A 15,069-nucleotide genomic window follows, 5' to 3' on the forward strand; every position below is an offset into this window, starting at 1 on the left:
GATATCTTCACATCCCGTGTGACCATTCGACCCTGTCCGATTGTATGGCCAAGGAAAGTGACTTGGGCTTTTCCAAATTCACTTTAGGCTAGGTTTATCACCAAACCCGCCTCCTGAAGTCGATCGAATAACTCCATCAGATGTTTTAAATGTTCTTTCCATGTCTTGCTGAAAATTACCAGATCGTCAATGTATACCGCACAATTGGGTAATCCTGAAACAACTTTGTTAGTTAACCGTTGAAATGTGGCTGGTGCGTTTTTCATGCCAAATGGCTTAACTTTGAATTGGTATATACCATCTGGAGTCACAAAAGCTGAAATCTCCTTCACCTTCTCAGATAAAGGTACCTGCCAGTAACCTTTAAATAAATCCAGTTTGGAAATAAAAGCTGATTGTCCCACTTTCTCAATGCAATCCTCCAAACGTGGGATAGGATAAGAGTCCGTTCTTGTAACTGCATTAACCTTTCTATAGTCCACACACAACCGTTGGGTACCGTATGGTTTTGGTACCATCACTATGGGTGAGCTCCATTGGCTGCAACCCACTCCAATTATGCCATTTTTAAGCATACTCTCACTCTCTCTGTTAAACTGTGCCAATTTTAAAGGGCTAAGTCTGTATGGATGTTGTTTGATTGGAACAGCATTTCTCACATCTACATCATGTATAGCCATTTTAGTACTTCGCAATTTATCTCTACAAACTTGCCCACGTGATATCAATAACTCTTTCAGGTCAGTTCATTTTTCCTCTGGAAGGTAACTCAACAATTTATCCCAATTTTTAAGAACATCTTCATTTTCAAATTTAATTTGAGGTATGTCAAATTCCAAGTCATCTGGATTTGGTTCGTCACTTTGAGTTAGAATCATTAAAACCTCCTAGTTTTTCTCTCCTTCCCTTTCAAAGTACCTTTTAAGCATATTCACATGACACACTCGATGAGTCTTCCTTCTATCTGGTGTTTTTACCACATAATTCACCTCACTTAATTTCCTTTCAATCTGATAAGGTCCACAAAAACTTGCTTTTAAAGGTTCACCTACCACTGGTAACAACACTAAAACTTTATCTCCAATGGCAAAACTACGAACTTTGGATTTCTTGTTCGCTCCCCGTTTAGCCAATTCGCTCTATTTAATCGTTCCCTAAAATTTGACACGTAATCCAATAATGTAATTTCCGATTTCTCACCCACCAATTTTTCCTCAATCAATTTAAGTGGTCCTCTTTCCTCATGACCAAAAATTAGTTCACAAGGACTAGATTTGGTTGACTCATTAGATGCATCCTTAATTGCAAACAGTACGAATGGAATTCCTTTAACCCAATCCTCTGGATAATCTTGACAATACGCCCTCAACATTCTCTTTAATGTCTGATGCCACCTTTCTAATGCTCCCTCTGATTCTGGATGGGACGTAGATCATTTAAATTGTTTTATTCCTAAGCTATCCATAATTTCTTTGAATAACCTTGAGGTAAAATTTGATCCTTGATCCCATTGTATTTCTGTGGGTAATCCATCTCTCGTAAAGAATTTAAGTAACTCCTCCACAATCTTTTTAGCTGTAATATTACGTACTAGAATGGCCTCTGGAAACCTAGTAGACACATCCATTATAGTCAAAAGATATTGATTCCCATTTTTCGTTTTCGGAAGCGGTTCTACACAATCAATTAGGACCCTTGTAAAAGGTTCCTCAAATGCTGGAATGGGTATTAAGGGCGCTGGTTTTATCACTGCTTGAGGTTTCCCTATCACTTGACATGTGTGACATGATCGACAAAATTTAACTACACCTTTATGTAGTCTAGGCCAATAAAAATGTTTCTGGATTTTAGCTCGAGTTTTCCTTATTCCCAAATGACCTCCCACTGGTACCTCATGTGCAACTCGCAACACCTTTCTATACCCTACCGGCAATACTACTTGATGGACTTCTGCCCACTTTTCATCCGCCTGAATATGTAAAGGTCTCCATTTTCTCATCAAAACATTATTTTTAAGGTAATAACCCTCTGGTATACACTCAGCTTCCTCTTCCGTGTATGCTTTCTAATACATCCGTTTTATTTCTACATCTTTCTGTTGTAACTCCGCCAATTTTCCTGAACTAAAACTATCCACCTCACCCTGTTCTTTTTCAACCATCTGATCAAAAATTGTTTCTGATAAGTGCAATTCATCTTCATCTTCACTCTTTGATTTCTCCTCTTGTCTTAACCTGTGACTTTGCGACCTTGTTACTACACAATCCGGAAAAATCCCAGGATATTCGTCCTTCAACACTTCAGTTGTCTGATTTTTCACTGGCTTATCAACCACAGTAGGCATCACTCCCACCTGCGATCCAGCTATATCATTACCCAAGATAAACTGTATTCCTTGACAAGATAGTTTCTCTATTACTCCTACTACCACTTCACCAATCTTCACTGGACTTTCCAACCTTACCTTATATAATTGAACACTACTCCTCTCTCCCTGAATTCCACATATTACCACCTTTTCTGGCAACATTCTTCCCAAACTACATAACTCCTCATCTCTTACCATTAAAGATTGACTAGCTCCCGTATCTCTTAAAATTGTGACTTCTTTACCTGCTCCTCCTGATACACATGAGTAAACTTTACCCACACAAGTAAATTCTTTAAAGAGATATGGTACCTTCTTATCAATCACCTCTTGATCAGGCTGTACAATCTTCTGCACCTCCTTCGCTTCACTTGGGCTTTCCTTTACCACTTTAACAAACCCCACTTTCTTACCCTGTTTTACCACTCAGTCTTCCCAGTGCTTTTCTTCAACCACCAACACTGTGACTTTACATGGCCTAGTTTATTACAGTGAAAACATTTGAAACTTTTCATGTCTCTTCCACCCTCCTGGAATTTTTTTAAAATCTGAGATACATTCTCCTTATTATCTCCCATCAGATTACCTTTACCTCTTGAGTATTTCTCATGTCCCCATCCCTCACACACCCTGCAGCAAACAACCTAAAATGAAAGTTTAAAAAGCTGACAGACAGCCCAGCTCCACGACACTCTGACATCACTGATAAACACCCATTTCTTAAAGGTACATTTCTTAAACACTAATTTCTTAAAGGTACTCTCACAAGACACCATACATAGGGAAGGAAGGAGAGACTGCAGAGTGTAATGTTACAGTCAGAGCTAGGGTGTCATGAAAAGATTATCTTCAAATCCTTGAACAATCTGTATCCTATTTGAATCAAGACCCCTGTGTATCTTTGTTGCTAGTTAGACACTGAGTAATATCACTGTAAATGCACTCCAAGTGCGAAGAATGGCGATAGGGGATTAAAATTTCCTCTTCACTTTTATCGAGTGAAACGGAATTGAAAATATTTTTAATTTTCAAATAACACAACTGTTCATCGCCTCCAGTTTGTATTGTCTCATACACAATCTATCGGAACCCTCATGGTGTTAATGGGATATAACACAAGACAGATTAGGCATTATCCTAATATGTAAACTACCCGATTTCTTCACTATGTTAATGAAGATTGCAATACTCGTTATTTAATTAGCATTTTTGGCTGAGTGCAAATAAATTTGAGTTGATACATTTGCAGTTTTAACACATTTTAATTATAATCTGCTTTAGCATGAATACATTGTACAGATGTCAAAAAGGACTGACAAAAGGCAGCATCAGATCATCACCCTGAATGATCAGAACCACCAGAACCTGGAAGAAATCAGGAATGCAAAGGAGAAATTAGTGGCCGGATTTGAGGCACATAAACAAGGTTTGTTCAAATATAAATAATTCACCTTGATATGATAGACTGAACATGCTCACCGTTCATTCACCACTCCATGGGTAGAATTTTACATTGGGCGGGCTCGTGCTCAACCCGGAAGAGCGACGCGTTCTGATGTCGGGCGCGCATTCCAACATCATCTCGCACTCGCGCAATATCTGGGTCAGCAGGCACAGGTGTGACTGGGCAGCGAGCCCGCCAACAATAATGGAGGTAGTTAAGAGGATGAAACCTTCAAATAACCAGAATTTAATGTTGTCTGTGCAATGACTAAGCTCGTCGCACGGGCAGGCGGACCAACTGAATTTGATCTTTTTTCATGCAAGGGTAGGATAAAAGGGGCTGACTGAGGTTTTCCGCCTTCCTAGGAATGAGGTGAGCTGGTGTTTTGGAGTATTGATAGAGTGTTTTCTGTGTTGGGTTCATCCCAGTGCGGAGCTCCCAGGACATTTCTATCCTCTGGTACCAGGGGTTTGGGTCCCCCTGTCACACTTTTCACACGAGTGAGTCCCATTTGCCAGCCTGGGTAATGAATGTCTACTCGGCAGGGAGCACATCCTCCACTGAGGAGGAGAAGGGACAAAGAGTGAGAAGGCCTGGTGGTCGCAGACACTCCCCCCTGGACACAAATACAGGTACAGGATGGCAAGGCCAACAGGGAGGGCAAGCAGACCGCTCCTGCAGAAGACCCCGCTGCCAGGGTGTACAGATAGCGATCAATCTATCCTGACATGACAGGTCCAGTGCTGCAGGAGGTTCTGATTTTCAAGGGAAGCCAACATGAGCATCTGCCAGGTGATTGAGCCAGAGGCAGCCTCCAATTGGGTAGGTGGACACCATATGCCCGTGGCTCTGAAGGTCACTGTGGCACTAAACATTTATGCCTCCGGGTTGTCCCAAGGCGCTATCGGCGATCCATGTGGAGTCTGTCAGCTGCACACAGCTGTGTGAAGCTGGTCACTGGCACCCTGCCCAGGCATGTGAGGACATTCATTCAGTTCAGGGAGGACCAGGTCAGCTTGGCTGAGAGAGCAAGAGGATTCGCAGGCATTACAGGGCTTTCCTGCAGCCGGGGTGCTATTGATTGCACCCACGTGGCCATCGCGGTGCCAGTTGGGCAGCCAGGGTGCTTTTGTGAACAGGAAGGGTTTTCACTCGAACATTCAGATCGTGTGAGACCATAAAACCCAGGTTCTGCAGGTGTGTGCCAGGTACCCGGGCAGCTCGCACAATCCATTCATTCTTCATCACTCACAGGTGCCTGGGCACTTTGCTGCTCCACCTCACCTCATTGGGTGGTTTGATTGGCAACCAGGGTTACCCACTGAAAAGGTAATGCCTGTCAGGTGCCTGAGACAGATGCAGGCTCGAAGGGCCAGCCAGGCTCTTATTTTCTTCTTTTTTCAGAAACATTTTATTTAGGCATTTATAATTTTAACATTCTGAACAACAGAGCAGTCCAACACAAGCAAAAAAAACCACAATAACATACCCAACTTCCGCCCGCAGGTCCCTGTATATTAGATTCTCTACCCTTATTTTTCACTTCCATGCGCCCCAACCCCTCCGCTAACGGTCAATTTTCCTTGAAGAAGTCGATGAATGGCTGCCACCTCCAAGCGAACCCCTGTCGCCTCCCCCCCAGCTCCCAGATCTGCCGACACTCCACCTCTGGACTCAGAGTCACCCTCCCTTCTAAGATCTCCGACAAGACATATGAAAATCCCAGCCAGGATACCCTCAGCTTCGGACACGCCCAAAACATATGCACACGATTAGCAGGATTTCCCCCACACCGGTCCTCTACCTCCTCAAAAAAACCTGCTTATCCGGGCCACAGTCATATGTGGACCACCTTAAACTGGATCAGGCTATGCCTGGCACATGATGAGGATGCATTAACTCTCCTCAGGGCCTTCTCCCATAACCCAGCTTCCAGCTCCCCTCCCAACTCTTCCTCCCACTTCCTCTTCACTTCTCCGATTGGGACCCCTTCCCACTCCATCATTTCCTTATATATTTCCGAAACCTTCTCCTCCCCAACCCCTGTTTTAGACATCACCTTATCCTGTAGTCCCCTTAGAGGTAAACTAAGGAAGCTAGGGAAGCTTGGAACCTGCTTCTGGACAAAATCCCATACCTGCAGGTACCAAAATCCGTTCCCACCCGGCAACTCAAACTCCTCCTCCAGGCTCGGGAACCCCTCCTCAATGAAGAGATCCCCAAATCTCTCAATCCCTATCCGCTGCCACCTCTTAAGGCCCCCGTCCAGCCCCCTCGGAGCGAACCTGTGATTACAGGCTCTTATTTTCTATGTCTGCTGTGCTCTTCACAATCCTGTTCTCTCCAGAGGGGAACCTCTTGATCAGGAGGATGCTGATGCTGCAGTATCTGCCTCAGACATGGACACTGTTGAAAACGCTGATGCTGATGCTTGGCAGCCACAGGCTGAGGATGCTGATGGTGCAATCAGGAGACTTCAGAAGGCAGGGAAACACACCAGCAATGCCTTGATTCAGCCGTCCGTTCACCAATGGGCCCTATCTTAATCTCTAACAGCTAATACTCATCCATTCCATGAGCCCATTCCCTTCCAAATAAAGTCTGTCACTCTGGACATCTCTGAACAGGCAATGATGAGGCTGACACCAATGCAGCACACAGGATATTTCTGGCTTGAGTGCAGTAAGTTATTTATGGTGAGAAAATTAACATGGAGCAAATCAAAGCAGACCCATCTAGGTCACTAAAATAGTTCTTTTTATGAAAAGAAAGCAATATAATAATCTTTATAATCATCTTTATTGTCACAAGTAGGCTTAAATTAACACTGCAATGAAGTTACTGTGAAAATCCCCTAGTCGCCACACTCCGGCGCCTGTTCGGGTACACAGAGGGAGAATTCAGAATGTCCAAATTTTTTTTTTGTTAAATATATTTTATTCAAATTTTTTCGGCCAAACAAAGTACAAAAATGTTTCCCTTTTACAACAATAAAACAAGATAAATAATAGTGACCGTTTTTAACAAATAAACAAATAATATATAAACTAAATGGCAACTGCCATAACAAAATATTAACTCTCCCAAATAATAATGTCAAACAAGCCAATATACATATCCAAGTAAAAATATCCATACAAAAACTCCCCTGGGGACCCACCCGAGCCCCCCCCCCCCCCCCTTCCCTCCGCCTGGGTTGCTGCTGCTACTTTCCCAGTTCCTTTATCGTTCTGCGAGATAGTCAATGAACGGTTGCCACCGCCTGGTGAACCCTTGAGCCGAACCTCTTAGTGCAAACTTTATCCGCTCCAGTTTTATAAACCCTGCCATGTCATTTATCCAGGCCTCCACGCCCGGGGGTTTAGCTTCCTTCCACATTAACAATATCCTTCGCCGGGCTACTAGGGACGCAATAGAATGTCCAAATTATCTAACAAGCCTTTCGGGACTTGTGGGAGGAAACCAGAGCACCCAGAGGGAACCCACGCAGACACGGGGAGAACGTGCAGACTTCGCACAGACAGTTACCCAAGCCGGGAATCGAACCTGGGACACTGGAGTTGTGAAGCAACAGTGCTAACCACTGCTACCGTGCCACCCCAGTGCAGACCACTGTTAGTGACTAGTGTGTCTTGAGCTTTTGTTTGCGGGTGCTACGTCTAGATGACTTTGGTGGTTGTCCTCTAAACGGCGGGGCCTGAGCAGTCATCACCTGGGACGTTCACTCTGCAACTCAATCGCCGCGGACTCAAGAGGATGGAACAGTGGCTGGCAGTGAGTCTGAGGAGCGGGAGTGCCCTCTTCCGGGCTCCGTCACAAGAGTACACAGAGACGACAGCCACCTCGTCCGCCATTCTGAGGTGAGTCTTCATCACCTCGCTCACCAATGAAAGATGGCCAACCATCAGTGACATTAGTTGATGTCTCTTTCTCTCACAATGCCTGAGGTCTTGCAGATCCGAGCACAACCCAATAAGGCATCACCATGCCCCTGGAGCTGCCTCTCCAATTGATGTGCCATTCTCTCAATAGATAAGGCTGTTAGCTCAGAGCTTAGTGTCATTGCAGCACTCATGTTACGCAAGGACTCCTCCATGACAGATACCATGGCATGCAATCCCTCGGAAATATCCCCCAGATCTGCCCATGCATACTGCTGGGCATCCAGCATTTGCCACCTTATTGACAACTCCATGGGGCTCATAGTCCTCCTCGGATTCAGTGTGGTCCTTGTCTCCAGCAGTCCTGCAGCTGCTGGCACACTGGGCGCTCTTTGCCTGCACCTGCGAGCGTGATGTGCCCTCACTGTTTTGCCCTAATAATTCATCCAACATGGTCATGGCCACCAGTGTGCCAGTGTCTGCACGGGTGCACGGCGCTGAGAGATGGTGTGGCACACGCTTTTCCTTGATGTCTCCGGTGCCAAGGGAGGGTCATCGGCCTCTTGGCTGGCGCTGTTTAACGGCTCATCTGAGCGATGAATACAAAGGGTGAGACACATGACTCATAGCACACGGATTCAATTCTCAGAACATACTCCCCATCGCGATTGGTCTCAGTTATACTGAGTTGGCTCTGTGGCTGGTGCATAACTAAGGTTGTTCTTTTTTAAAAATGTTTTTATTCTCCTTTTTCACATTTTCCTTCATAATTTACACCCACCCACAAACAGTAAACGGTAACAAATACAAAATCAATCCCCTTAACAATACCAACGATCCCACCCTCCCACCACCCCAAACAACGGCCCACCTGTCAATATATGCATCCAATAAAACAAGCCCTCCCACGGTGGAAACAAAAAACAAAGGAAAAAAAGAGTCCGGGACCGCCCATGGTCACCATTGATCAATAGAGTCCACTCCCCCTCCCCCCCCCTACATTCAACGCCATCCAACCTCTGAAAGAGTACCGTACATGATACCCAAGAGTTGTACCCCCCCCCAGTCTCCAACTCCCCCCGTCCACTGACTCTTGTAAAACTCCTCCCCCAACCTCGGTTCCTTCCCCCCAATCTTCCACCCCGGCTAGACCACTCGGACCCTGTTCTGCCAGGCTCCAATGGCCGCAGCCCCTTCCCCCACCTCACTCCCGTTCACTGGCCGGCTTAAACCGGCCAGCGTGGAGGCCCCCGCCCGGGTCCCTTTCCCCCTTGCCTGGCCCTAGGAAAGCCCAGAAATCCCCTTTTAGCACACAAACCCCGCATATCCACCTACACCCCAAAGAGCCCTCATTTCGAGTGAAAGTCCCGTCCCTTCCCTTATCCAAATATATACAACATTGGTTCCTTTAGCCCATATACCCGCACGCAGTGAAACAAAAAAAAAAAGAAAATACAGTCATGAGGTTACATCGGCACATGGCCATTTCTCAGTTCTGCCACAGTCCTTCTGCCTTCGCAAACTCCTCCGCTGCTTCCACCGTTCCAAAATAAAAGTCCCTGAGCTTGTAAGTCACCCTCCGCTTCGCTGGATACACAATGCTGCACTGCACCTTGCTAATGTACAGTGCCCTCTTCACCCGGTTGAAGGCAGCCCGCCTCCTCGCCAGCTCCACCATATACCAGCTCCAGCCCACTGCACCACCCACTTCTGCTTGGCCCAGCTCAGGACCTTCCCCTTCACACTGTACCTATGGAATCACAGCGTCACTACCCTTGGCGGCTCACTCGCCTTTGGTACAGGCCTCCACGACCGATGAGCCCGATCCAGTTCATATCGGGAGGGATCCTCCCCCTCCCCCTGCATCTCGGCAAAATACTCAGTCGGCCTCGGTCCTTCAGGCAGCCCCACAACCCTCAAATTCTGTCGCCTGGATCTGTTTTCCAGGTCTTCCATTTTTCCTCGCAGATCTTTCTTAATGTCCATTACCTTTCACATCTCCTTCCCCATCGAGGCAAGTTGATCACCGTGCTGCAATAACGTCTCCTCCACTTCCTTCAGCGCCTCCCGTTGCTCCCGCACCTCCGCCACTGCGCTCGCCACCGCCATTGTCACCGTGGAAATCGCTTCCTCCACCAGCGCACTCAAAACCTCTCTCATCTCCTTTCTCATTGTCTCCATGTATTTTGTAAACTGCCTTTCGAATTCCACAGCCATCACCTTAGTTATTTCTTCAGCCGTAAGCAATGCGGCCTTCCCTGGTGCTCCAGCCTCCATTTCCCTTGGTGACCCCGCGGTGACCTTTCCACTCCCCGACAGACCTTCAGCTGTTTTCCTTACGGACGCTTTTTTGCTCACCCTCGACATTTTTCTTCACTGTGCCTTCATTATGCCGCCTCTGTGCCTTCTTCCTGCTTTTGCCGCCTCCGTGGACCCGGGGACCGGGCTTAAAGCCCCGAAAATGCCATTCCCGAATGGGAGCCCTCCATTGTGCGGCCGTCTCCCGCCCGCCGTCCAACTGAGGTTGTTCTGATGGACAAAATGCTCATTCATCACTTCACCTCATTCTGTCACGCTTTAGCCCCCTGGGCTCTTACCTTCCTCAGAGACACCAGCATCTCTGAAACCTAATGATCTGCTTCCTTGTTCTCCCTCAACCTCCAGATCTCCAAGATCCTGGCTGGTGAGGCTCGTTAAATTTGGCATACTACCACCAGTGGCGGATCGCTCACAATTGCTGTTACTTTTTTTCTCCTGCAAGTAAGTGCAGAGCTCTATTGAATGCCGAAAGCGTGACCTCCAAAACCATACTGCTCCCCCCACCCCCCTCCCTCAGCAACTCAAACCGCCCCTGAGATGGTTGAGAACATTACCACCTCTTTGGACACCTGCCCTTGTGATGGACCACAGGCTGCTGATCCATCTCTCCAGCCTTGAGATGCACCAGCATTATGCGTCTTGAGACTTCCTGAAACCCACACACTTGTCCATAACCATCGGTGAGCACACTCCTCAGTGCCCCATTCAGCACAGTGCCCACTCAGTACTCACTGAGTGCCGAGCACAGAAGGTCATTGAACCTCTTCTGGAACTGACTCCAGGTTTGCCGGATGAGGTCCTGGCCACAGGCCTTGGCTGTCATCTCGGCCCAGGCCTTATTGGCATCAGGATGTCCCCTTTTCTATTATTGCCTCTACCATGGTCCTGAGGCAGCCATTGGGGAAACAGAGCCCCCCTCCTGCCTGCTGTGGCCTCCTGCATTCATTTGTGGTCTGTGGATGCTGCTTTCAAAGTTTGCCACGGGCCACCATTGGACAGAGCACCTGCCTCGCGCCTGACCCCGCTCACCCAGTGCAATACGATTCACGCTGGCTGCCACTTAATATTGCGAGTCTTATTGGAGTTGGACAGGACGGGGATTCGCAGCCGCTTCCGGTTACTCCCGCTTACTGTGCACGCCAAGTGTGAAATTCTACCCATATTTCCGCTGTCACAATTCCATGCAAATAACTTCATATTGGAAGCAGTTCGGGTCAGAGAGTTTTACAGCACAGAAAGAGGCCCTTTGGCCCATTGTGTCTGCATGGTCATCAAGCACCGATCTATTCTAATCCCATCTCCCAGCACTTGGTCCGTAACCTTGGATGTTATGGCAGTTCAAGTGCTCATTTAAATATATCTTAAATGTGTGAGGGTTCATGTCTCGTCTGCCTCTCTTCATAGCTGAAATGCTCTAGCCTGGCAACATCCTGGTGAATCTCCTCTGCATTGTCTCTAGTGCAATCACATTTAGATTTAGATTTGTCACGTGTACCGATGTACAGTGAAAAGTATTGTTCTGCATACAGTCCAGGCAGATCATTCTATACATGAAAGCCATAGAACATACGATAAAGACACAATGTAAATATATAGACATAGACATTGGGTGAAGCATATGGCTTGTGCTGCATAGGAGAGAAGGTGTGTGGAGAGATCAGTTCAGTCCATAAGAGGGTCATTTATGAGTCTGGTAACAGTGAGGAAGAAGCTGTTTTTGAGTCTGTTCGTGCGTGTTCTCAGACTTTTGTATCTTCTGCCCGATGGAAGAGGTTGGAAGAGAGAATAAGCCGGATGGGAGGGTTCTTTGATTATGCTGCCCGCTTTCCCCAGGTAGCGGGAGGTGTAGACAGAGTCAATGGATGGGAAGCGGGTTTGTGTGATGGACTGGGCTGTGTTCGCGACTCTGTAATTTCTTACGGTCTTGGGCCGAGCAGTTGCCATATCAGGCTGTGATGCAGCCGGATAGGATGCTTTCTATGGTGCATGTGTAAAAATTGGTAAGAGTCACTGTGGACATGCCAAATTTCCAATTGCTGATGATGTTTACACCTAGGAATTTGAAGCTGTCAACCATCTCCACCTCTGCACCATTGATGCAGACAGGGGTGTATAGGATACATTGCTTCCTGAAGTCAGTGACCAGCTCCCTAGTTTTGAGGGAGAGATTGTTGTCTTTACACCACTGCACTATGTTCTCTATCTCCCTCCTCTGACTCATCGTTGTGTGAGATCCGACCCACGATGGTCGTGTCATCAGCAAAGTTGTAGATGGAGTTGGAGCCGAAATCTGCCATGCAGTCGTGTGTGTATAGGGTGTGTAGTAGAGGGTGAAGTACGCAGCCTTGTGGGGCCCCGATATTGAGGACTATTGTGGAGGAGGTGTTGTTGTTTATTCTTACTGATTGTAGTCTGTGGGTTGGAAAGTCGAAGATTCAGTTGCAGAGGGAGGAGCCAAGTCCTGGGTTTTGGAGTTTTGAAATGAGCTTGGCTGGGATTATGGTTTTGAAGGCGGAGCTGTAGTCAATGAATGAGTCTGACATAGGAGTCCTTGTTGTCGCGATGCTCCAGGGATGAGTGTAGGACCAGGGAGATAGTGTCTGCTGTGGACTGGTTGTGGCGGTATGTGAATTGCAGTGGATCAAGGCACTCTGGGAGTACGGAGTTGATGTGTCTGATGACCAACCTCTCGAAGTACTTCATGATAATAGATATAAAGGCCACCAGACTGGGTCATTTGTCCGCTTTGCCTGGTTTTTCTTCAGCACCGGTATGATGGTGGCCTTCTTGAAGCAGGTGGGAACTTTGGAACGGAATAGGGAGAGGTTGAAGATGACCGCGAATAGACCTACCAGGTGGTCCACGCAGGATCTGAGTGCACGACCAGGGATCCCATCAGGACCCATTGCTCTCCCAGAGTTCACTTTCGAGAATGCCGATCTGAATTCGGAGGCTGTGATGGTAGGTATGGGTGTGTCCAAGGTTGTTGAGGCTGTTGACAACGGTTTGTTGGTTTTCTGCTTAAAGCAAGCCTAGAATGCATTGAGTTCATCTGGGAGGGGTGCTCTGTTGCCAGAGATTCTACTTGGCTTTGCTTTGTAGCCCGTAAAATTGTTTAAGTCTTGCCACAACTGACGAGAGTCTGTTTCGTTACTCTGTGACTAGCTTAGTCTGGTATTGTCTCTTGACATCCCTGATGGCTTTACGGAGGTCGTACCTAGATTTCTCGTAATGATAAGGGTCGCCTGTCTTGAACGCCTCAGACCTGGCCTTCAGGAGGGAGTGAATCTCCCGATTAAACCATGGTTTCCGGTTGGGGAACGCACGTACTACCTTTTTTGGCACGCAATCTTCTACAAATGTATTAATGAAGTCTGTGGTGGTGGTGGCATACTCGTTTAGGTTAGTCGCAGAGTTCTTGAATATGGACCAGACCACCGTCTCCAAGCAGTCCCCTAGGAGCTCTTCTGTTTCCTCGGACCAGCACTGCACAACCTTCTTAACCGGATTCTCCTGCTTAGGTTTCTGCTTGTATGTCAGGAGAAGGAGCACCTTATCATAGAATTTACAGTGCAGAAGGAGGTCATTTGGCCCATCGAGTCTGCACCGGCTTTTGGAAAGAGCACCCTACCCAAGCCCACACGTCCATCCCATCCCAGTAACCCCACCCAACCTTTTGGATACTATGGACAATTTAGCATGGCCAATCCACCTAACCTGCACATCTTTGGACTGTGGGAGGAAACTGGAGCACCCGGAGGAAACCCACGCAGACACGGGGAGAACGTGCAGACTCCGCACAGACAGAGAGCCAAGCCGGGAATCGAACCTGGGACCCTGGAGCTATGAAGCGACTGTGCTAACCTCTGTGCTTCCGTGCTGCCTCCTTGTTGTCCAATTTTCCGAAGTACGGTCAGGGGATGGATGGGTAGGCCCTTAATGTTTGTGTAGCAGTGGTCAAGGATGTTGGGGCCCCTGGTGGGACAGGAGATGTGTTAGTGGAATTTTGGCAGTACACTCTTGAGGTTGGCCTGGTTGAAGTCCCTGGCCACAATGAATAAGGCCTCTGGGTATTCTGTTTCATTGTTATTTATAACTCTACAATTCACCAAGTGCCTTCTTCACTTCCGCCTGGGGTGGGATGTAGACTGTCGTGATGAAGGCAGAAGTGAACTCCTGTGGGAGGTAGTAAGGTCGGCACTACACAGTCAGGTAGTCCAGGTCCGGGGAACAGTAGGTCACCAGGGTCACCAGTTCTGAGCACCAGGAGGTTTTGGTGAGGAGGTAAACCCCTCCACTCTTCACTTTGCCTGATGATGCCGTGCAAGTCCATCTGGTATATTGAGAAGCCGTCAGGTTGTATGGCACAGTCCGGTGAGGCAGGGGTGAGACATGTCTCTGTGAAACAGAGCACACAGCAGTCTCTCACTTAACTTTGTGAGGTAAGTCTAGCGTTAAGCTCGTCCAGCTTGTTTTCGATCACTTGGATGTTTGTCAGGAGTATAGTGGGGAGAGGAGACTTGAAACCACGTTTAGTCTCACTTGCAGACCGCCGTGTTTCCCTCGTTTCCTCGGTCGGCAGCTGCTTTTGGATGGTCCCGGATCCAATGGGAGAAGTCTGACCTTGTGCAAAGTAAGTGGTTGTGTCTGGCAGGGTCCCAGTCGCTGGGTGCGATTTCAGGGTCGCCGAGGGGGCATGTTCGTGATCCAATCGGGCCTCGGCATTCTGCGGGGATGAATCTACCTTTCGGCTTGCTTGGGTCCTCGTGTGGGGTCTTCGCTGTTTTTGGGGGTGTTTATTCTGGCTTTGGGTGGCTGGCAGGGTCTTTCTGGGTCAGGTTGGGCATGTCACGTGTTCGCTTTCAGTATTGGTCGGGTCAGGATCGGGCCTTGGAATAGGCATGGTCAGGCTTCCATGTCGAGTCTCCTCTTCATCTTCTGGTAGGCCAGGGTACTGGGCGGGCCTCTGCGGGTCAGGACAGGTCTCATGATCGGGGGCCGGGTCGGTCGTTGCGGGAGCTGAGTCAGGCACATTGGGGGCTGGGGTTGCTGCCGAG

At 47.8% G+C, this 15,069-nt stretch overlaps 1 protein-coding gene across 4 annotated transcripts in view; it reads left to right on the forward strand.

Moving 5' to 3' along the window:
• Nucleotides 1-15,069, forward strand: part of ccdc166 (coiled-coil domain containing 166) — a 69,997-nt gene that overhangs the window by 22,706 nt on the left and 32,222 nt on the right. For all 4 annotated transcript variants that reach the window (XM_072497720.1, XM_072497719.1, XM_072497718.1 and 1 more), the window contains exon 6: nt 3,650-3,794. In XM_072497720.1, coding sequence (XP_072353821.1) covers nt 3,650-3,794 — 145 coding nt within the window. The remainder of the gene's footprint in view (nt 1-3,649; nt 3,795-15,069) is intronic.

The sequence above is a fragment of the Scyliorhinus torazame genome, chromosome 3, assembly GCF_047496885.1.
Source record: "Scyliorhinus torazame isolate Kashiwa2021f chromosome 3, sScyTor2.1, whole genome shotgun sequence".
Lineage (NCBI taxonomy): Eukaryota > Metazoa > Chordata > Chondrichthyes > Carcharhiniformes > Scyliorhinidae > Scyliorhinus > Scyliorhinus torazame.